The sequence below is a fragment of the Myotis myotis genome, unplaced genomic scaffold, assembly GCF_014108235.1.
Source record: "Myotis myotis isolate mMyoMyo1 unplaced genomic scaffold, mMyoMyo1.p scaffold_m19_p_17, whole genome shotgun sequence".
NCBI lineage: Eukaryota > Metazoa > Chordata > Mammalia > Chiroptera > Vespertilionidae > Myotis > Myotis myotis.
The window spans coordinates 7,888,385-7,909,716 of NW_023416321.1; the positions used below are offsets into that span (position 1 = coordinate 7,888,385).

The window sequence follows — 21,332 nt, forward strand, 5'->3', positions numbered from 1 at the left end:
GAGTAGGACACAGGCGCTGATGTCCCTAGGTGTGTCCCTATACCTTCCCTCTCTCAGGGACAGTGAGGGCCCAAGCAGGGCCACCTGAGGGTGACAGTGCTGAGCCCCATCCTGTCTGGTTTGGGACACAGGCGGCTGGTTTTCTTTTCAGATTTAACTCTGAGGTGTACGAAACAGCGAACTATGCCCCAAGCCAAAGACAAATAAATTTGTCCAGAGAGGACACACGACATACCCCTGAGCAGAGTGATCCAGACGGCCTGTCATAAGGCAGGAAGGGGCCAGGAAGGAACAGAACACTATTAAGAAGCATGTTCGCCCTAGCCAGTTTGGTTCAGTGGTTGGAGCGTCAGCCCTCGGACTGAAGGGTTGTTGTGGGTTCGATTCTGGTCAAGGGCATGTACCTCGATTATAGGCTCGATCCCCAGTCCTGGTCAGGGTGCCGGTGGGAGGCAACCAATCTCTGTGTCTCTCTCACATTGATGTTCCTCTCTCTGTGTCTCTCCTCCTCCCTCCCTCTCTCTCTAAAAATCAATGCAGGTGAGGATTAACAAAAATTAACAGAAAGAAGCATGTTCACACCTGTCCTAGGCATGGACCTGCTTCCCCAGAGAGCACTGGTTCTTGGGACCACAGAACACCTGTCCCTCTGGGGGCCGCATTGACCAGCCTGCACTGCCTCCACACACCTCTGTGGGGGTCAGGGGAGGCCCTGAAGGCAAGGACCTGAGTTTCAGTCCGGCTCTGTCACCACTTGCAATGGGCCCTAAGCCCCCTCCCTCTCTGTGCCTCAAGCTGACCCATGGTCCAGTGAGATCTGACCTCCAGAGTGAAGTGCACATGCCCTCAGGCAACAGAAGGACCTGCTGGCACGTGGAAAGAAAATGTTAAAGTTCAATGTACACATTTACATGCATTTCTGTCTAAAGTAGGGAAGTTCGGCTCTACCGATATTTAACATCCAGACTGACCTGGGTGCTGGGTGTGTTTTTGGCCAATTGTGTCCCCCCATATTAGTCAACGTCTAGGGGGAGGAGCAGAGAACTTGGGGGCAGCCTCCTCACTCTCTTGCTCAATTTTCAACACATGGTGACATCCTGCCATTTACATAGGCCCAGTTCAGTGGAATTTGCAGATTGTAGTGTGGTTCGCACTAAATTAATCCGCCTTTCAACAGACAAGTGGCCTAAAATGATCTCTGCAAAGAAACACCAAGAAAATAGCAGCACTTCACCTTAATCCTAGGATGTGATTTCACCTGATGCTCCAGGGAGGGGAGACAGGGTTGTCTGTTGAGAGTTACAGCAGATGTCATTCCAGAAATGACATCTCTTTTCATCAGGGTCAAGGTGACGTTTAAACAGCTGTTGGGGGAGGACCTTTTTTGGAAGGAACATAGTATGATTTGGAAGTAACGTTTCAAAATGTTCTCATCGTTATATGATTTTGTTGTTGAAAACCTTGTGTGTTCCCAAGATCTTTTATAGCTACCCTTAAACACACACACCCACACCCACACACACACACACACACAGAACAAAAAGGAATTTTTTAACTTGCTTATAAAACTCTTCCAAATGAAGTGTTTGAGTGGGTTTTAAACCCATTTGCAAAAAGCATTAAAATGCAACATATTCCGATTTCGTTGTGAGGACAACTGATTGACATGAGGGAAGGTGGAAATTTGAAAGTCAATTTTGAACAAAACTTTTGCATAATGGGTAGATGGCATTGAAAATTGAAAACTAAATGTCATGATTTAATGAGCCAGGCCCACAATGCGTGGCATCCGTCTGGGGCTAGGTATCTTCATGAGGCCCCCTCTTCAGCTGTGACAGCCTTTCACACTGAATATTGCAATAAACCAAATTCAGTCCCAGGCCTTCACGTCGCCCTTCCACAAAGTGTTAAACCAGGATTTTCAAAAATAAAGAAGCACATTTAATGGCATGGCTCTCATTGTCAGAACAAAAAGGGATGTTGTGCCATTATTAAGTGAAATGCCATAAAAATTACTTTAAAACTGTACTTATTACATTTGTCACTTTTGTTTATATCGTTTTATAATGTACATAATATAACATACATATATAATTTATTTATATAAGCATAATGTATCTGATCATGTACATATATTTTTAAATGTGCATACTAATGTATATTCATGTATCTAGTTCATGTACATAATTTATAAAGCTCTATGTATGTAATTTATAAATACATAGATACCAGGGGTGCCTGCTTAACATTTTTTACCGATGATGTATGAGCAATCAAGTTTGAGTTCAAGGACGACTGAGCACCTCTGGGCCCCTCCAGCTCTGGTATTAGAGTCTGCAGGGGACCCACCCTGTATAGGTAGGGCATTCATAAGAAAGATATTCCCAGATTGGGCCTCACCTATCACACAGGTAGAGTTTCAGGCATGCACACTTTTCTAAAGTTTTTTTTAGTCAATTTTTTAGAGAGAGAGAGAGGGAGAGGGAGAGAGAGAGAAACATCCATGTGAGAAACAACTGGCTGCCTCTTGCATGCAGGGAATGAACCTGCAGCCTGGGCATGTGCCCTGACAGGGAATGAATCAGACCAGCAACCTTTTGGTGCACAGGACGCCCACTACGCCCAACCCACCGGCCAGGGCCAGGCATGCACATTTTACAGCTAAGACGTCAGAGATGCAGAAGAGTAAAACCTGAGACGTGTTCCACCTCCCATCGGCATCCCCATCATAAAGACCAGCATCCCCTCCCCTCGGATAATCCCCTCACGCTCCTCCTCACCCCTCCCACTGCCACAGGAGAGTGAAAACGAGACTCCCCTCCTGCTCAGAGGGAATCGGTGGCCCTGAGAGGGTCTTTCCTGGTGGGCCCAGCAAACCGGCCGTGGAGAGTAAGTGTACATGCAGGCATCCAGAGTGCAGTCTGGCCTTTTACCTGCTCTGCTCTCTCTGCACCTGGATGCAGAGCCTGGTTTTTGGTCACCAACATTCTCACTCTCCTCTCTGCTGGGAATCGCTGCCTCACGTGCTACAGAGAGAGCCAAGGACGTTCAGGAGCCTACCCACCCATGTCAGCTCTCTGCCCCATCGTAGCAAAGAACATCCCTTCCCCAATCTTTGTATCTGTCCCTACCCCAAAGAAGAGAGAGTCGCAGGAAAAAGCAGGCCTGCACCGCTGCTACCCTCATAGGGGGCTCATCACCTGCCTGGAGCAAAGGAATTGTTGTTCTATGGCACAAATACGTTCATGCCGTTCCCTCTCTGCTCTGCTTGGAAACTTCCTCTGGAGGGTATATGCTAAGTGAAATAAGCCAGACAGAGAAAGGCAAATAACATATGATTTCACTTATATGCAGAATCTAAAAAAAATAAACAAACGAAACAGAAACAAACTCATAGATACAGAGAACATTCTGATGGTTGCCAGATGGGAGGGGCTTGGGGGGGATGGGTGAAAAAGAGGGGAGGATTAAGATGTGCAAATTGCCAGTTATAAAGTAGTCATGGGGATGTAAAGTACTGCATAGGGAATATAGTCAATAATAGTGTAATAGCCCTAATTGGTTTGGCTCAGTGGATAGAGTGTCAGCCTTCGGACTGAAAGGTCCCGGGTTCAATTCCAGTACCTTGGTTGCGGGCACATCCCCAGTAGGAGGTGTGTAGGAGGCAGCTGATAGATGTTTCTCTTTCATCGATGTTTCTACCTCTCTATCCCTCTCCCTTCCTCTCTGTAAAAAAATCAATAAAATATATTTAAAAAAATAATAGTGTAACAACTGTGTATGGATGGTGTCAGATGGGTGCTAGACTTATCGGGGTGGTCACCCCGTAAGTTATTTACATGTCTAATCACTATGTTGTACACCTGAAACTAATATTTATTGCATGTCAACTGTAATGGAAAGTTTTAAAACAATTTTTAAATAAATAAATGAAAATAATTTTTTTTAAAAAATGCTTAAGCTTCCTCTGTATCTCCATTGCTCACAGCAGAAAAGCCAGGTTGCCTAGGGCAACCCACAGGTCCTTCTCCCCCCACCCAGCCCACCTGCATCAGTCACCGGCAGGAAGCAGAAACCACATGAGCTAATTTCAGCGGAAAGGAATTTCACGCAGGTAATTCGGTACTTACTAAATCACTGGGAGGGTTAGACCAGCTGGCTGCACCTGCAGGAATGTCTCCCAGAGACACCCTCTGGGTGGAGGGGATGGGACAACAGGACCCACCTTGGAACTGCCCCCTCTGGCATCATCAAGAAGATAAGGAATCAGGAGCCACCCAGACTCTGTTGCCTTCAAGAACCATCACTTAACTAATAGAAGGGTCAGGAAGTCATTTCAGCGACAACCCACACCTGTGTGCTAGGTGCTGGAAGGCAGCTTCCCCCAAAACCCAGTGTCTCCATAACCGTGCAGACCGGAGGCAGCAACAAGCCACCTCCCCAGGCCACGCTGCCCAGCCAGAATTCCAGCGGCAAGGGAGGTGAGAAATGCAGGGGCCAGGAAGGCTCAGCGGGGAAGACAGGGTAGAGGCGAAGCTAGACACACACTGCCTTTCCAAATTCTTCATCCAACAGTCTTCCCTCACTCACCCTGAATTCCAGCCACAGAGACCTCGCCAAGGGTCCCCGGAACACCCCAGGCTCTTTCTCGCCTCTCTGATCCCCCCCAGGCTGGTCACCAGCCCCCTCCACTTCAATGTCCTTCAAGAGCCTGGGATGCTTTTCCCTCAGGCCGGGGTTACTGCAGCCCAAAGTTGTCCAAAGAAACATAATGCCAACCGCTTACGTAATTCTACATTTCTAGGAACTACATGTGGTTGGTTGAATAATGGCCGCCCCAAAATATCAAATCCCAGCCCCTATCACGCTTACCTGATTTGCAGCTGTAGTTAAGGATTTCAAGATGAGATTACCCTGGATTACCCAGGTGGGTCCTGGATGCCATCACAAGCGCCCTGACAAGGGAGAAGCAAGAAGAGGTAAGAGAGGAGAAGGCAAAGCAAAGAGGAGGCAGAGACTAGAGCGATGGGGCCACAAGCCCAGGGATTCTGGGGCAGCCTCAGGAGGTGGGAGAGGCAAGGACCACATTCTACCCTGGTTATTTTTTATCGAACCCAATATCAACATAATATTATCATTTCAACGTGTAATTAATATAAAAAATGATGAATGAGGTTGCTTACGTTCTCTTTTTTCATACAAGGTTTTTGAAATCTGATGTGCATCTTACACCTATAACAGCATCTCACTTCAGAAGAGCCACATGGGCCCTATGGGATGGCACCGTTTCAACAGATTTTTTAAGGCCATACGTTGACGTGAAAATTACAGAGTTCATGATGGAAGCACATTAGGAAATGGTGTGAAAGCAAAGGCTATATGCTCTGTGATTGACAGACGCAGCGGTGATTGGGTAGTGAGTCCCCTGGAGAAGGTCCTCCAGCCTAGCGCCAGCCTGAGTTCAAAGCTCCGTTCCCAGATTAAAAAGAAAAAGAAGGAAAGACAAAAGCTGTGCTCGGCCTCCATTCCAAGGAGCCCCTGTGCTGCCCCGGATGGCCCCAGCCAGACGGGCCCGGGAGGCGGCTGTGGGAAGGGTCGCCTGCCCACGGCCATCCGCCTTCCCAAGGTCAAGGACTTCACTCCCTGCAAGCTCTGCCAACCCACGGCCCCGCCCCTGGTTGGCACATGGTCAGAGGAATGCCCAGATCCAGCGCACCTTGGTCTTAACAAGTCCCTGCCCAGCCAAGCAGGTCTCCCCTGATCAGGTGATGCCTGTGGGGCCAAGGCAGGGGCCGAGGGCCGGGGAAGCAGGGAGTTTGGGAGCCCTTCACACAAGCCCAGCCCCAGCCCCCCTCAGGCCAGGCCAGGCCAGGCCAGGCCCCCACCCGAGGCCTCCCTTCCTTGTGCTGGAGCCAACCCTACCTGAGTCCTGAGCCCACAGACAAGGGAGGGGTGGGGCCTGGCGGCTGTCAGCCACAAGTAGGGCCCTGAGGGGAGGAGGGAGGGCAGGATAGTGGGTGCTCTTAAGTCTGAAGTGAACTACGCCTCCCTCACTCCTCACCTGGCCTCTGAGCTGTCTTGATCCCAGGAGCCAGAAGTGAACTCAGCCACTGCCTGCCCTGGACCCCAGGTAGGTGCCTTTATTCTGCAAGGAGCTTTATGCAATCACCTTCCCAGCGGACTCGTTTAACCCTGTATCCTCTGCTTCTCCACTTCTGGGGCCCGGGCTCAGAGCGCAGGTGGGGAGAACTGGGGAAGTGGCTGTGGCTGAGAGACATGGTCTCAGGACCACAGACCCCGGCGTTTAACGCTTTGAGGGAGCAAATCTGTACCCTTCTGAGTGCAGATGAGAGAACCAAGGTGCAGGGAGGGGAAGAGGTTTGCCCAAGGTCACGGAGACTCGGGAAGGGACAGGCACAGAACCAGGCCTCCTGCCTCCCAGCCTGGTCCTGAGCCCCGGTGCTGGGCCCCTCAGGCTGCTGGGCACCCAGGGGGGGGGACCATGGCCTTCGCTGGTCCTGCGGTCCCTGGGTCTGGGTGGAGGGGATGGGACAACCGGAAGCCACTCTACCAGGATAGGGTTGAGTAGGGGTTGGACTATTGAGGCAAGGGGCTTTTGGGGGAGCTTCGGGCGTCCCTCTCTTCTACCCGCTCCCTTCGCTGACCTGGGCTTGGGGGAGGTTGGCTATGAAGCAGAGGAGATGTGCTCCCCGCCTCCTGAGCCCTTGGGAACAAAGAAAGATCTGAGTCAAAATCTGAAGGGGGAGTGGGTGGGAGGGACCTATAAATAGGCCTGAGCTGGCTGGAGCCCTCCGTGCCCACCATGTACCCCCACCCTCCCCTACACACACACACACACACACACACACACACACAGCCCTGAGCCCCAGGCACCCTCCCCTGCCTCTCAGAGCAGGAAAGAGAGCTAGTGGTGGGCAGGATGTCCAGGGATAAAACACTGAGCCCAGACCCTGCCTGGGGAGGTCCAGGGTGATTCGGGGACTGTTCAAAGTGAGAACAGTGAAAAAGAGCCTCCCAGCCTTGTCCCTCAGGTTCCAGAATCCCAGGATGGAAAGAGGTGAAAGGGGCCCTAAATCTACGAAGCGCAGGCATCGGGCGTGGGAGCCTCGACCACCCAGGTTCCGGTCCCAATCCCACCACCGGGTCCTGTGGGCTGTGTAACCTCGGGCAAATCCCGGAGCCTCTCCAGCCCCACAGGAAGAGTACCCGCCTCACAGACCACTGAGAAAATGAAACGAGTAGGTGTTAAGTACGTATCTGTCATTATATTGTCCCCATTATATAGATGGGACAAGTGAAGTCCAGGGCGGCACAAAAGCAGTTTCCAAATCAGTAGGCAGGCATCCTGGGTTCTCCTCCTGGGGGGGAGACCCAGGCCCCCCGATGTCCTCCATAAAGTCAATACCCCAGCCTCCTCTGCGGGGCCCGGACCAAACCCTGCAGGGCACGCCGAGATCCTGCCCCAGCAAAGCCAGGCCTCTGGGAGCACGTGAGGGAAAAGCCACAGCTCCGTGTCCTCAGCTGCCCCCAGGAAGAAGCTCAGAGGCCGGTTCCCGTCCACTGCCATTTATAGACACGCTGCAGGAGCCTGGGCTGTGCCACCCGCTCCAGGACCCGGCCAAGGAGAGGTCTGGCAGGGGCCTGGCTTTCCTCATTCACTCACTGTGTGACTTGGGCAAATCACAACCCCTCTCTGGACCTCAGGGGTCCCTCTGCACTTGAACTCAATGTGGTACAAGGAGTTAAGAGTCCAAAGTCCCGCGGCCGGGGTTTGAATCCCAGCTCTATCACTTTTCTTAGCCTCTCTGAGCCTCGGTGTCTTCATCTGTAAAATGGGCTGGTACTAGGGGTGCAGAACTTCCTCGGAGTGTGAGATGCGAGTGAGCAGATGTAACACACATAGATGAGCTCCTGGCACGTGGTGAATGCTCGATAAGTGGGAGCTGTTATTATTTTTTCTTATGAAGTTGTTATACTCTAGACAAGCCCTTATTTCTAAGTAGTATTTCGAGTTACCCAACTGCTTTTTCAAGCAGCACCTCATTGGTTCCGTGTGGCTCTCTGGTGGGGGCCGGGGGTGGGTGCAGGGCAGGAGTTCCTCTGCCCATCTCACAGATGAAGAAACTAAGGTCAGATTACACCTTAAGGAACTGTATGAGCTGGGAATCGAATCTGAATCTTCAGGTTCTCATTTCATTTGGCCCAGGCTGATCTCCGTACCTTTTCCAGCACTGGGGGTCCGACTCTAAAGCAGGATGTGATGACAGCGTCTTGGAAAAAGGGAGGAGCAGAGTTGAGGAATATTGGGGGGCAAGTGGTGAGGCTCGGGGCATGCAGTGTAGTGTGACCAGCGTGTCCCCGCTGCTTACAGTTTTCTTGGCAGCCTCAGTCCTAGAACCTCTTGCCTCCTACCCAGCCCCGCCTGCAGGGAAGTACTGACATGTGGTATTAAGGTGAGACAACAGGGAGAACTTTCCACAGGAAGGGAACTGAGGAAGTTGAAACATCTCTTTCCTGGATGGGCCCCCAGGGGTGAATATCATCTGATGATATCACTCCCCAGCTCAAAACTGTTCTGTAGCTCGCCCTTGCCCTCAGGGTTGAGACATCACTACTGAGCCCAGCCTGTAAGGCTCTGCAGGGTCTGGCCAGTCTGCCCCCTCTCACTCCCACCCCATCTTTTCTTCCATCTACCCTAGGAGTTCCCTGTTTCCCGGGCGCTCAATAGTGCCTCCTGATCCCCCCTGACTGTCAAGCTTCTGAAAACACCTGCCTCATCCCCACCTACCTGGCCAGCTAGCTCCTGCTTTTTCTTCTTGCCTCCCTTTACATGTTTCTTCCTCCAGGAAGTCCTCCCTGACCTCCCCACCAGTGCCTACCGAGTCCCCTCTGCTTCCCCTCCTCCCTGGTGACACTGCTTATGATTGCTCACCTGCTCACTTGGTTTCACACACTGGCCCCTGGGAAGTAGCAGCTAAAGGCAGGGGCTCAGACATCAGGCAGCCTGGGGTCCGGCCCTGCTCTGACACTGGTCGGCCACGCACCCCTGGGCAAGTTCCTCCCCTCTCTGTGTTCCATCCTCACATTGTAATATGGTGTAATTATAGTGTGACCTCAGAGGGTTGTTAAGAGGGTTTTAAAAGACTTTGTGTGTAAACACCAGTGCCTATGCACACAGAAATTGCTCAGTAAACATTAGCTAGTATTTATTTAACAAATAAGGCTGGGACATAGAGAATATTTAATAAACTGCTACTGACGTTATTATATTTAACAATAACTTGCATAATGCTTACTATGTGCCAGGCACTATTCTATGCATGTTACAAATATTAACTCATTTTACAGAGAAGGAAACTGAGGCACAGAGAAGTGAATTAACCTGCCCAGTGGTGTACTGCTAGTAAGGGGTGGAGCCAGGATGCAAACCCAGGCAGTGTGGCTCCAGCATCCATGAAATGAATGAATGGATATGCCTTCCTTTTGGAGGGGGAAGGCAGGGGCTTCATCTACAAAAGACACTCAGCTGCCACCCTGGCCTCTTTCAGGTCCTGCAAAGCTCCTGGTTGGCAAGTGACACCTCTGGGACCTAAGTGAGGCTGGTGAGAAGCCAGAGCTGCACCGCCGGGTCGCTGCCCCCGCCATGTCGCAGGTGATGCCCAGTCCCCTGCTGGCAGGAGGCCACGCCGTTCTCTTGCCTCCCTGCGAGGAACCCAGGAGGGCCCTGCACCCAGCACCCAGCCCCAACCTGCCACCCCAGTATCCTTACTACACCACGGAAGGCTGGGGAGCCCAGGCCCTGATGGCCTCCACGCCCTGCAAGGAGCCCCCCAACAGGCTCCAGCAGGCCCCCCAGGCTGGAGCCAAAGCCAGCTGCCTCCTGCGGTCCCCTGGTGAGCAGCCCTCAGGGGCCCTGGAGGACTCCTACATTGGCTTCTCACTGGAGAGCCTCAACCAGATGATTCTGGAACTGGACCCCACCTTCCAGCTGCTCCCCACAGGGTCCGGTGGCCCCTGGGCAGAGCCCACCCAGAGCACTACCTCGCAGAGAAAGAAAGAAGAGCCTGAAGCCTTGGGTAAGGACCAGGGGCCCGGTGCCAGGAGGGGGGCTTGGGGATCAGACCTCGTGAAGAAGGAACTTTCTGTAGACTCAGAGGAGCAGGAGGCCATGTCCTGGGGGGGAGATGACATGCAGCCTTAGCGACCTACTGAACTTCTCTGTTTTCTCTGCCATACAAAAGGGGACAATACAAGTGTCCCTCACTCTCCACCTCCTTTTGGCTCCTGAGTTTGGAAAGTGATGGACACCTGTTTTGTGGGATTTTCCAGAGAATGTAAATAAGCTAATAATATTTTTTTCTACAACTCCATGCATTATACATAGGAGCGCGATGAATGTGGGGTCCCTGCACCTTGCTACTGCATGGTGTCTCTCCTTGGGTCCTAACCTGGGCCCCTTACATGTTTTGTAGGATTTCTATGTGAACCCCTGTCCTTGTTCAGGGGAGCATTGCTCTGGGGAGGCCCAGGCTGGAAGGAGTAGGGTTGGAGAGACACCGATTTCAGCCCCTTGTGTTTAAGCAGTAGGGTGCTGGTAAATGTTTAACAGCCGGCTTCCTGGTGGGGTGGGGGAGAGCCCTGCTATGAAGCAGGTACCAATTTCCACGGTGTAAGTTCTCCCACTCCCACTCAGTTTCAGGCTGCCAACGTGTTGTCACTGAATGTGGCATTAGAAAGAGATACACAGTAGCAAACCACTGTATAGTATTGACACCTAGTATTTATCACTCCTGTTTTTAATGTAAGTTATTTCATTGTAACTTTATATACTTTAATTTTTAATAATGCCTGAGTTTAGCAACCAGCTGTACAAAATCCTGAAAATTTAACAACCAGCTTCCCTAGCTGGTACAGGCCACTTCCAGTACACCACTGACCCTCGGGGATCTAGAAATCCCTACATCTGGCTTCAGTTTCCCAAACAGTTTTCAGTATACTCTGAAAATGAAGGTCAAGGAGCAACAGCCCCATTAGACAGGCTGGAAGACTGAGGCTTCCAGGGATTTAAACAATCAATGAGGGTCAAGGGGTGTGGTTGGGATTAGAAATAGGAGGCATGAGAATTTCTACTCCTGGAGCACGTACTCTATCCAGGCACTGTTCTGAGCATTTGATAGTAGAACCTTTAATGCTCCCAATTGACCCCCAGGAGATGACCGTTTTAGCCCCATTTTACAGATGAGAAAATCGAGGCTGATAGACTTGAGTAAGGAGCCAATCTAGCCTCGTCACTGGGGCCGGGCAAACCTTACACAAGCTGTTTACTTCCCTTCTTCGTGTCTCAGATTCCTCATCTGTAAAATATAAATGAGCTCTTACCTCAAAGGGTGTTGCAGGGATTAAAAGAAATAACACTGGTTGGGTATTTATCGCAAATCCCGGTACACTGTGAGTCATTATAAATGGTGGCTGCTTCATTAAACACCAGGGTTGCGTTTAGCACCAGCCCCAGGACAGGTTCCGGCTCTGGGGTGAAAGTGAGCCCAGCACCCAGGTCCTCTGGCGCCCGGGATCCTGACCTGCCTCTGTTCCTCCCACCCAGCATTGCCTGCCAGGCCTGTTAAAAGCACTGCCTCCAGCCCTCAGGAGTCTACCTGCTTCCAAAGGCCAGTTCTGGGCATGCCCCTGCAGGGAAGGTGGTTTGGGCCCAATTACGATTGGCAGGAGCAAGCCCTGGGCTTCCATGTTCATGCCCCAGGGCAGGGGTTCCACACACGCAAGGCCAGTGGGGGGTGAGACAAGTCTCTGGGGAGCAGCCACATGCATGTGGGTGCGGGTGTTGACAGCCAGGCTCTTCCTCCGTGGGTGATGGGCAGGGAGTAGTCTGTACTCTCAAATGCCCTGGGCACGACCTGCCATTCTGAGCAGTGGTGCAGCATCCTAAAGGAGCTGCCTAGCTCTGTCCCAGCCCCTTCTGATGGCATTTTTCTTTTTAAATCCTCTCCTCCAACCTGCACTTGGATACCTGCAATGTCTGGGAACTCACTACCTCCTGATTCGGCCCAGCCTGGTCAGCTCCCTGTTAGAAGGTTCTGCTGTGCGATCACTGCTGAGCTGCACTTCCTCCTGCATCTTGACCTCCCAAATCCTTCTACTCAGACCACCACTACTGGGGACAGAACCAGCTCCCCACCCCACCCCACCTCCGGCCCAGGGCAGTGTAACTAATTCTGGGCACCAGGGGGAGTTTCATCCAGCCCCCTGGATGCCATGAAGAGGGTTCCCTTTCCTCTGCACACATCCTTCCAGCTTTTGGGGTATTGAAGGGAAGACATTCTAAAATTGCGGTGCCAGCAGACGTTCCCTGTTCCTCTTTCCTAATTTGGCAAAATTGAAAATTAAACATTGGGCCTGGCCGGCATGGCTCATTGGTTGAGCATCAACCTATGAAGCAGGAGGTCACGGTTCAATTTACAGTGAGGGCACATGCCCGGGTTGTGGGCTGGATCCCCAGGGTGGGGTGTGCAGGAGGCAGCCAATCAATGATTCTCTCTCATCATTGATGTTTCTCTCTCTCTTCCTCACTGAAAAAATAAAAATATGTTTAAAAAATTGAAATTAAACATGGGTGATCCTATGTTGATCCCTCCTCTAAATACAGGCTGGGGCAAAAGTAGGGTTACAGTTGTGAGTACGTGAAACACAGTTTACTCTTATATTATTATTTATTAACTAGAGGCCTGATGCACGAAATTCATGCAAAGGGCTCAGCCCTCGCAGCCCCGGCTTCGTCCGGAAGGTCGTCCGGACAGTCACTCTGCTGTTTGGTCTAATTAGCATATTAGCTCTTTATCATATAGAATTATTGTATTGTTTTGCATATGAACAACTATAAACTTACATTTGCTCACCCTGTGTATACAGAAAGGTGCTGGTAATGCATGATCCCAGCATCTACCCTGCAAAGGAAAGAGTGATAGCCTCATTTTACAGCTGAGAACACTGCGGGGAAGCAATGGCCCACGGTCACACTGCTAGTGATGGTATAGGTCAGGCCTAAAAGCCCAGGCTTCTGGGCTTCAAGGTCATGTCCTAGCCTTTCTCTCTTCCTTGGAGCTAGTTTCCTACCCTCCAGGGCTGCATAGAATAAATCCCTTTGGAGGGATAGAATAAATCCCTCTTCTGAGGCCCCATCTCCCCAGTGCCCCAAACCTCCCCCAGCTCCCCTACCCCAGCCTCCTGCTTACCTTCCTTCAGGCTTACCCTGCGGGGAGAGAGGAGGGGTTGGAGGGACAGGTTCCCATCCCACAGAGGATGTGGCTCCTAGAAGCCACCACCATATTCCTTTCTTTATCCTCTCTGCCACCCCTCCCCATCTTTGGAACAGGCCCCCCTATTTCATTTTCCAGCAATTTCTGCCAAACAAGGCTGTTTGCCAATCTCAAGTGAAAAGTGTCTAATAATTGTCTCTCCTCTCCCCACCCACGTGACCCCACCCACCCACCCACCCGGCCAGCGCTGGTGCCTGGATCCACTGAGCACTGCTCAGACTTGCCCCATGGGCTGTAAACAGTGACTGCACCAGGTGATGGGTGGGGGCAGCCACCTCCCCTAGCCACATCCACCTCGGGGCAGCAGCAGGAGGTGACTCAGGCTCCAGGACTCCTCCTGCACTCTCCCTGCTGCTTGCTCCTCCCGCCAGCAAGGCCTTTCCCAAGTGTTTGGGGACCCAGTAAGGAAGGGGCCCACAGCTTCCCCAGACCAGCAGGCCCTCCCCAAAGCAGCCAAGTACCTTCTCACAGAGCAAGGCCTTGGGAAAGGGTCCCAAGGAACCCCTCCTTCCGGAAAAGGCCCCCAATCAGAGCAAAGGAGCAGGAGGGAGAGTTCCTCTATTCCCTGGCTGTGTGGCATTGGATAACTCACTTAACCTTTCTGAACCTTGATTTCTCATCTGTTATATGGAATTGATAATATTTCCCACTGCAATGGAGTTATCGTGAGGGCTGAATAAACTAATACAGGTAATAGTGCTGGCACAAAGCACTTAAGAAATACCCAACTTTACTAAAAATTGTGCTATAAATGTTAGTTCCACTCCCACCTTTCTCTGAGCCTCAGTTTCCTCCTCTTTAAAAGCAATATCTTCTGACACTGGGCATAACGGCTGTAGTGAAGCTTGAAAGGATTATGGGTGTAAACACTATGAAGTCCTATAAAAATACAAGTTGCGCTTGCCAACCTTCCAGAAGAATCCACCCCATTCCAAGACCTCATTTCTTTCAGAGCCCACAGTACATTGTGCCAGAAAGTCTCCTATTGCCCTCCACAGAGGGACCCACACCTTAGCCAGAGAGTATGAGCCATCTGCCCCCAAAAGCAGGCAGGGAGAAGCTGTTCCCAGGAGCCCACCCTGGGCCAGACTCCAGGCTCCATTCATCCCTGTGTTTTATCCTCACCACAACCAGGGGAGGCTGGTTTTAGATGCCCACTTCGCAGATGAGGAAACTGAGGTTCCACGTAGTTAGGAAAGTTACCCGATGCCTCTTGGCGAGAACGTGGCAAAGCCAGGACTCACACCCAGGTTTGCCTGATGACAAAGCCAGGCCTGTGCCTCCACCCCTGGAACAGCAAGTCCAGGTCGGCCTGCCAGCCCCTCATCTGATGCAACCCTGCACCCCAACCCTGGCCCAAGCAGGCTCAGACAGAGGCAGTAACGGTGAGCAGAGCCAGCAGCCCTGCCCCAGAGCGGGCTGGGGCAGGCCGGGACTCCATAGTCACAGCCCGCGAGGTGCGTGTGCCAGAACCCAAGTGGGTGGGAGGCTGGAAAAGAGGCGCTGAGGGTGCAGTTCCCGCTGACTCTGTCCCAGTTTCCAACCTGGGAAGGCAGGGGCAGGACAGCCCTCCAGAAACAAGTGGCTGGGGAACCCCCACCTTCCACCACCCTTGCTGGGTGTCCATCCTCACCTTGGGGAGAACCACAGGGCACCCTACTTCAGGGAGGAACATGGTCTGAGGACAAGAGTCCTGGGCGCCCCCACTAGGGAATAGAGAGAGCTTTGCAGTGAGTCTGCAGCCTGGGCCCGGTGTGATCACCAATCACTGTGCACCAGCTCCCAGCGTGGCCCGGCTGTGGAGCTCCCCGGCTCAGCAATGCCGCAAGCCCTGCCCTCAGCGAGCTCCTGCTCCAAAGCGAAGTCCCCAAACTCTAAGGAGGACCCAGCCCCCGGGGTTCTTGCTAAAACTGCAGATCCAGGTCCAGTAGGCCTGGGCTGGAGCCTGAGGTTCTGTTCATCAGACCTGCTCCTGGCGGGACGGGGGGGGGGGGGGGGGGGGGGGCGGGGGCGGGGGGGGGGGCGGCGCGGGGGGGGGCGGGGGTTGGGTCCTGCTGGCCAGGAACACAGTGATGATGCTCCATGCGTGCTGGCATCACCTGGGGAACCAAACAAACAACCTGAGGCCTGAGCCCACCCGGGAGATGCTGGTCCCATCGGTTCGGGGTGGAGCCTGGGCATTATGACTTTAAATGCTCACTGGGTGTCCCTAGGGTGCAACCGAGCCTTCGCTGTAGGGACAGACATAGAAACAGCTTTTACACACCCTGAGCAAGAGAGGTATCAGACGACGTGACTGGCACACTCTGGTAAGCGGGCATTTCAGCCTATAGTGTGGGACATACACAAAGGGCTTCCTATGTGTCCGTTTTAAAGGGCTTACTATGTGCCAGGCACAGTGCTGGGCCCCCTATGTTCATCTCCTTTCCTCCTCCCTGTACCACCAAGAGGTTTGGCATAGCCACCCCCATTTTCCAGGTGTGGAGACTGAGCCTCTCTAGGCGAAGGCGTTGGCCACGCTCTCTCAGAGGGTAAGGGGCAGAGCCACATCTGAAACCCAGGTCTGTCTGACTCCGAGGCCTGCTTATTCGACTGCATCTCCCCACCCAGGGGAAGATGTCACAAAGAGGGTGACGCTGGCACTGGGCCCTGAAGGTGGAGCTGGATGCTAATTCTGCGTCCAATGAGCTCCTCCTCTCTGCCCCTGTTTCCTCATCAACATAAAAGAGGGGGGACCATTGGTCTTCAGGACCCTCCCAGCATTCCCGTCCTGTGAGTCCAGGCTCCCAGGTTTCACCAACACTCTGCTTCTCTCCCCAAAGATATAAAGTACATCGAGGTGACCTCCGCCAGATCAAGGTGCCACGATGGCCCCCAGCGCTGCTCCAGCCCATCTGTCACCCCGCCTTTCGGCTCCCCACGCAATGGTGGCCTCCTCCTTTCCAGAGACATCCCCCGAGAGACTCGAAGCAGCAGTGAAAGCCTCATCTTCTCTGGGAACCAAGGCATTGGGCACCAGCGCCCTCCTCCCCCGCCTGGGGCTCTGTCCTCTCATCCCCCACCCTCTCCCAGCATCTCCATCCCTTGCACGAGGAACAAGGCCTCAGGCCCCCATGGCTTTGGTTCCCCCCTGATGGCTTCTCCAGGCCTGGAGAAGGGCCTGGGAGGCCCAGCCACACTTGGAGGCAACGGAGTCTCTATGGTGTCAGCCCACCCAGCGACGGATGTCAGCTACGTATTTGGAAGGTAGGCCACTCTCTCTATGACTTCTGATGGTGCCTCCACAACACACACACGCACGCACGCACGCACAAACACACGCGCACACGCACACACACGCATCATAGAGAGATAGCCTGCTCTGTCAGCAAAAATCTGGGCATGCACCAAAAGTAAAAGTAGCTGTTCTCTTTTGTGCCATCACCGCCCAGGTCTCTGCAGGCCCCACAGCAGAGCTGCACACACACTCATCCTGCCCAGGACCTCTGCCCCCCACACCAATTCCAAAGCCACTGTGCCAAGGCAGTCCCTGGCAAGGAGACTGGGATCCCACAGCCATGCCCACTGGCACCGGCCTCTGAGCGCAGGGAGAGGTCTGGCAGGAGGCAGAGCTGGCCTCCTCCCCTTCTCCAGCTAGGGAATTCCCTCTGCATGAGTGCGGACGTGGTCCGATCCAGGGCCAGCCTGTGTGCAGGGATCTTGGGGGCGATGGGGTGATGGAGAGGCTGGTGTGACAGCTCAGTCAGACCTGCCTCGCTGGGAAAGCAGAGGGAACCTGTCCAGGCCACATGACCTGTGAAGGGTCAGCTTACTTGGCTACTTTAATTGACCAAAGACCACAGTGCAGGGACATTTCTGTATCTTTCAGCACCCCTTGGGGATGGGGTAGGCATGCCTTTTGCTCTGGGCTATAGGGAGTGGAGTCTATAGTATAGGGTGTCCCAAAATTCACGCAAGAAGTAATTTTGATAGAAAACACAGGTTTATAATTAAAAATTGTAAATTTTAATTGGTTCATAAAGTATACAGTATAGGGTTATGTATGGAATAGGACATCAGGTAAACGGCCTCCATGGCTTTGCTGGCACATACGCAAAGCCGTGGTCTTCATTGGTCTTCATTGTCCCTGCTTCTGGGCCATAATTGGTACTTGGTAATGCTTATCAAATTGAAGGGATTGAAATCAAAGGGCAACAGATATTAGAATGTGATTCAATAAACCAAGTAAAATTAGGCTTTTATTTTTTGTTGTTGTTGTTGTTAATGCTCACGCAAAATTCAAATCTTGCGTGAATTTTGGGACACCCTATATTTTATTTGACCAAAGCCATAGACACCCAGGTCACTAAATGACAGGGCCCAGCTCCAGCCCCTGAGTGTCCACCTCACCACCCTAACACGCTGCCCATCTGGTGCTCTCTCCCCCTGCAGCAGCCAGTCCCTCCTCCGCTCCAGCATCTCCAGCCCACAGTCATCCTCCAGGTCCTTGGAAAGCCCAGCCAGCTCTTCCTCCAGTCTCCACAGCCTTGGCCCAGGGTCCCTGTGCACGAGAGCCAGTGACAACCAGGTGCCCAGCAGTACCACCCCAAGCAGGGGCCAGCCCAGAGCAGCCTGTTCCCCGCCACTGGACAAGGAGCATGCCAGCAGCTGCCCCCCATCCATCGCCAACTCCATGGTGGACATACCCATCGTGCTGATCAACGGCTGCCCAGAACCAGGGTCTTCCCCACCCCAGCGGACCCCAGGACCCCAGGACTTTGTGAGACCTGGGGCTGCTCCTGCCAGCAACCCTTGTCCAGCCACCAGGAGCCACAGCCAGACCCTGCCAGATGCCTCTCCCACCACATCCCTACATGGTACGTAGTAAGCCAATCCCTCAAGCACTGTAAGGTTTGGGGGGGGTGGGCGGGGAGCGCGGGGGGCAGACAAGCACCCGTGGTCTCTGCACTAGCCAGTCAGCACATTGACTGAGTACCTACTGTGTGCCAGCACGGTGCCAGGTGGTGGGGACATAGGGATGAAAACAGGCTAGATAGAAAGAGAGGCCAAAATCAAGGATAACTATAGAGTAGGTCACAGTGATGGCGAACCGTTTGAGCTCGGCGTGTCAGCATTTTGAAAAACCCTAACTTAACTCTGGTGCCGTGTCACAGATAGAAATTTTTTTATATTTGCGACCATAGTAAAAAAAGACTTATATTTTTGATATTTATTTTATATATTTAAATGCCATTTAACAAAGAAAAATCAACCAAAAAAATGAGTTCGCGTGTCACCTCTGACACGCGTGTCATAGGTTCGCCATCACTGGAGTAGGATAAACACGGGGGTAAAGAAATGTTCTAAGTCTTATGGGGCCACAGAGGGGAGGAGTGATCCCTTTCGTCTGGGGAGCTGGGAAGGCTCCGCAGAGGAAGTGACATCTTCGCTGGATCTGGAAAGCAGATCACAAGCCCGTGGCCAGAGCAGGAGAGGAAGGGGGTCCCCTGCAGAGGGAACAGAGTTCGCAGTCGGGAAGTGTGGAGCACATGGCACGTTGAGGAAATGACTGGGATTTAAGGTGCAGGGTGAGGCCATTGAGAGTAATTTGGGGCCAGATTGCAACAGGCCTTGAACACCAAGCTTAAGAGCAGATTTTTTTTTAATAAATATATTTTTACTGATTTCAGAGCGGAAGGGAGAAGGAGAGAGACATAGAAACATCAATGATGAGAGAGAATCATTGATCAGCTGCCTCCTGCACGCCCCACATTGAGGACTGAGCCTGAAACCCGGGCATGTGCCCTGACTGGGAATTGAACCATGACCTCCTGGGTCATAGGTCGATGCTCAACTACTGAGCCACGCTGGCCAGGCCTAAAGAGTAGATTTTACCCTGTAGGCTACGGGAGACCATCGGAGGGTCTCAAACAGGAGAGTTGATGGGGTCAAAAGATCATGCTGGCAGCTGCATGGCAGATGAATTATGGGCCTGGCCTGGGCAGGGAGAGCAGTTTCTATTTGGTTCTGTTTGGACTTTTATGATGATGTGATCCAGACAAGTCGAAACGGAGCCTGAAGCAGGGCGGGGCAGGGGTGGAGGAGAGGGGACAGAGCCAGGAGACCCTCCGGATAGGGAAGCAGCAGGCTCCATGACTAACTCGTGAGAGAGAGAGGGAGAGTCAGTCAGTCGTAACGCTGACGTTGGTGGGTGACGAGCAGAGCAGATCGAGGGGGGGGACAGGGTAACGGAGACAATGCATTCTGTTCAGACAGCGAAAACCACAAACCAGCAAACACCCTACTTCCCGGAGTCTGTGACTGCAGGCATCCAAGAGAGCAAAACCAACCAGAACCCAAAGCAGTAAACACAGGCTGAGCCTTAGCACCCCGGGGGCTCCTCTCCCGTGAACAGAGCCCCCTGCCAAGCCCCGGGGACACTGTCGCTCCTCGCTCAGCCATCACCCTCCCAGGGCTTGCTTCTCAGCCCTCCCTCTGCCACAGGATGGGTGTCAAGGTGACTCCTGGCAGGAGGGGGCGGGGGGGGGGGGGATTCTGACCCGCAGGCTGCTCAGTCCCACTCATGAAGCCATGTCAATGCAAGCAAATTACACGACACATATGCCCTTGAATCTGCTCTGACCATTTTCCTAAGACAAATCATTTGCAGATTTTAGTACAGTTTTTGTGAGTTACGCTCAACTGGCCACAACACACATTTTCAAGATGTTGAAATTAAGAACCACGGCTCTCTGCCCTCGGGACCCAGAAAATGGGCATTTTGGCATCTCACAGAGCACATGTACTCAGTGTGGTGAGAGTCCCATCCGGGTTTGGTGATGCCCCAGGATATCGCTAATTAAACCCTGGGATCTTATCAGATTCTGCAATATATTCTCACAACAAAACCCATTGTAACTTCATAGGCTACTGGAGCATAAAAGAACCTCGAGGGGTTTTTTTGTTTGTTTGTTTTGGGGTGTTTTTTTTAAATATATTTATTTCAGAGAGGAAGGAACAGGGAGAGAGAAACATCAATGATGAGAGAGAATCATTGATCAGTTGTCTTTTGCACGCCCCACACTGGGGATCGACCCCGCAACCTGGGCATGTGCCCTGACCAGGAATTGAACCGTAACCTCCTAGTTCATAGGTCGCCGCTCAACCACTGAGCCACGCCGGCCAGGCCTCAGAGGTTTTGTGGTTCACTCAGTCCCCTCTGGGCTTTAGGGGCGAAACACTTGTCCCAAATCAGAGTCAGGAATCCATCTCCTGGCTTCTGAGCACACGCTCATCTGCCCAGATCTGCTGTTTTCCTTTCCTTCACCTTTTCTTTCATTTTCTTTCCCAAACTGAATCTACCCCTAAGCAAGTTATAGGGCTAGTAAGGGGGAAGACAGTGTGAAGTCAAACAAATGATGCATCTCAGATTCACCTATTAATCCCTTACTTCAGTCCCCGGCAGGCAACACTAGATGTGAGAAACTATTGCTCATTAAATTGAGATTTTTATCTATTTGCCTTTGATACCAAGGATACAAGGGAAGACTCCTAAATCCTAGATGCGCCAAGCCCTGAAATTCATCTGTTGGATTTTGGCTCGTTAGGTAGTTGGAGATACAATGGGGTTGGGGTAGGAGAGGGTGGGTTGAATGGGGCCAATGGGCAGGGGATGGAGGAGGGTCTCTCAGCTCCCTTCTGTCCAGCCTACAGGGTTCCCCTTCTCTGTTCGTCTCCAGGTCCCGCCAGGGACATGCAGCCCACCATGAAGTTTGTGATGGACACCTCTAAGTACTGGTTTAAGCCAAGCATCACCCGAGAGCAAGGTAAAGGAAAAACAGTGTTTCAGGGGATGAGGCTCGGGAATCAGGTCAGGGCCTTGGGTTGGGGCAGAAGAGGGGATGGCCCGTGGCAGGTCCAGGGAAGGGCAGTGTCCTGCAGACCTCATGCAGCAGCAATGGCGGAAGTTAGACAATAGAAGGGACTTCCTGAGAACAAAAG

General features: G+C 52.4%; 1 protein-coding gene and 1 long non-coding RNA gene across 9 annotated transcripts in view; one reads left to right on the forward strand and one right to left on the reverse strand.

Annotated features, from left to right (window-relative positions):
* LOC118671207 overlaps positions 1-8,724 on the reverse strand; it is a 25,580-nt gene extending 16,856 nt beyond the window's left edge. For 3 of the 4 annotated variants that reach the window (XR_004972658.1, XR_004972657.1, XR_004972655.1), the window contains exons 1-2: positions 5,923-6,016; positions 4,873-4,955 (exon numbers count right to left, since the gene is read on the reverse strand). This is a non-coding gene — a long non-coding RNA (uncharacterized LOC118671207). Of the gene's footprint in view, positions 1-4,872; positions 4,956-5,922; positions 6,017-8,241 lie in introns of those variants that run through there. The other variant, XR_004972656.1, reaches the window with a different exon arrangement.
* The window catches only part of TNS4 (tensin 4), a 22,404-nt gene continuing 7,065 nt past the window's right edge, over positions 5,994-21,332 (forward strand). For 3 of the 5 annotated variants that reach the window (XM_036339054.1, XM_036339055.1, XM_036339058.1), the window contains exons 1-5: positions 5,994-6,130; positions 9,570-10,097; positions 16,175-16,598; positions 17,784-18,208; positions 21,071-21,157. In XM_036339054.1, the coding sequence (XP_036194947.1) occupies positions 9,665-10,097; positions 16,175-16,598; positions 17,784-18,208; positions 21,071-21,157 (1,369 nt within the window). In that variant the 5' untranslated portion in view covers positions 5,994-6,130; positions 9,570-9,664. Of the gene's footprint in view, positions 6,131-9,569; positions 10,098-14,486; positions 14,810-16,174; positions 16,599-17,783; positions 18,209-21,070; positions 21,158-21,332 lie in introns of those variants that run through there. The other 2 variants (XM_036339056.1, XM_036339057.1) reach the window with 2 other exon arrangements.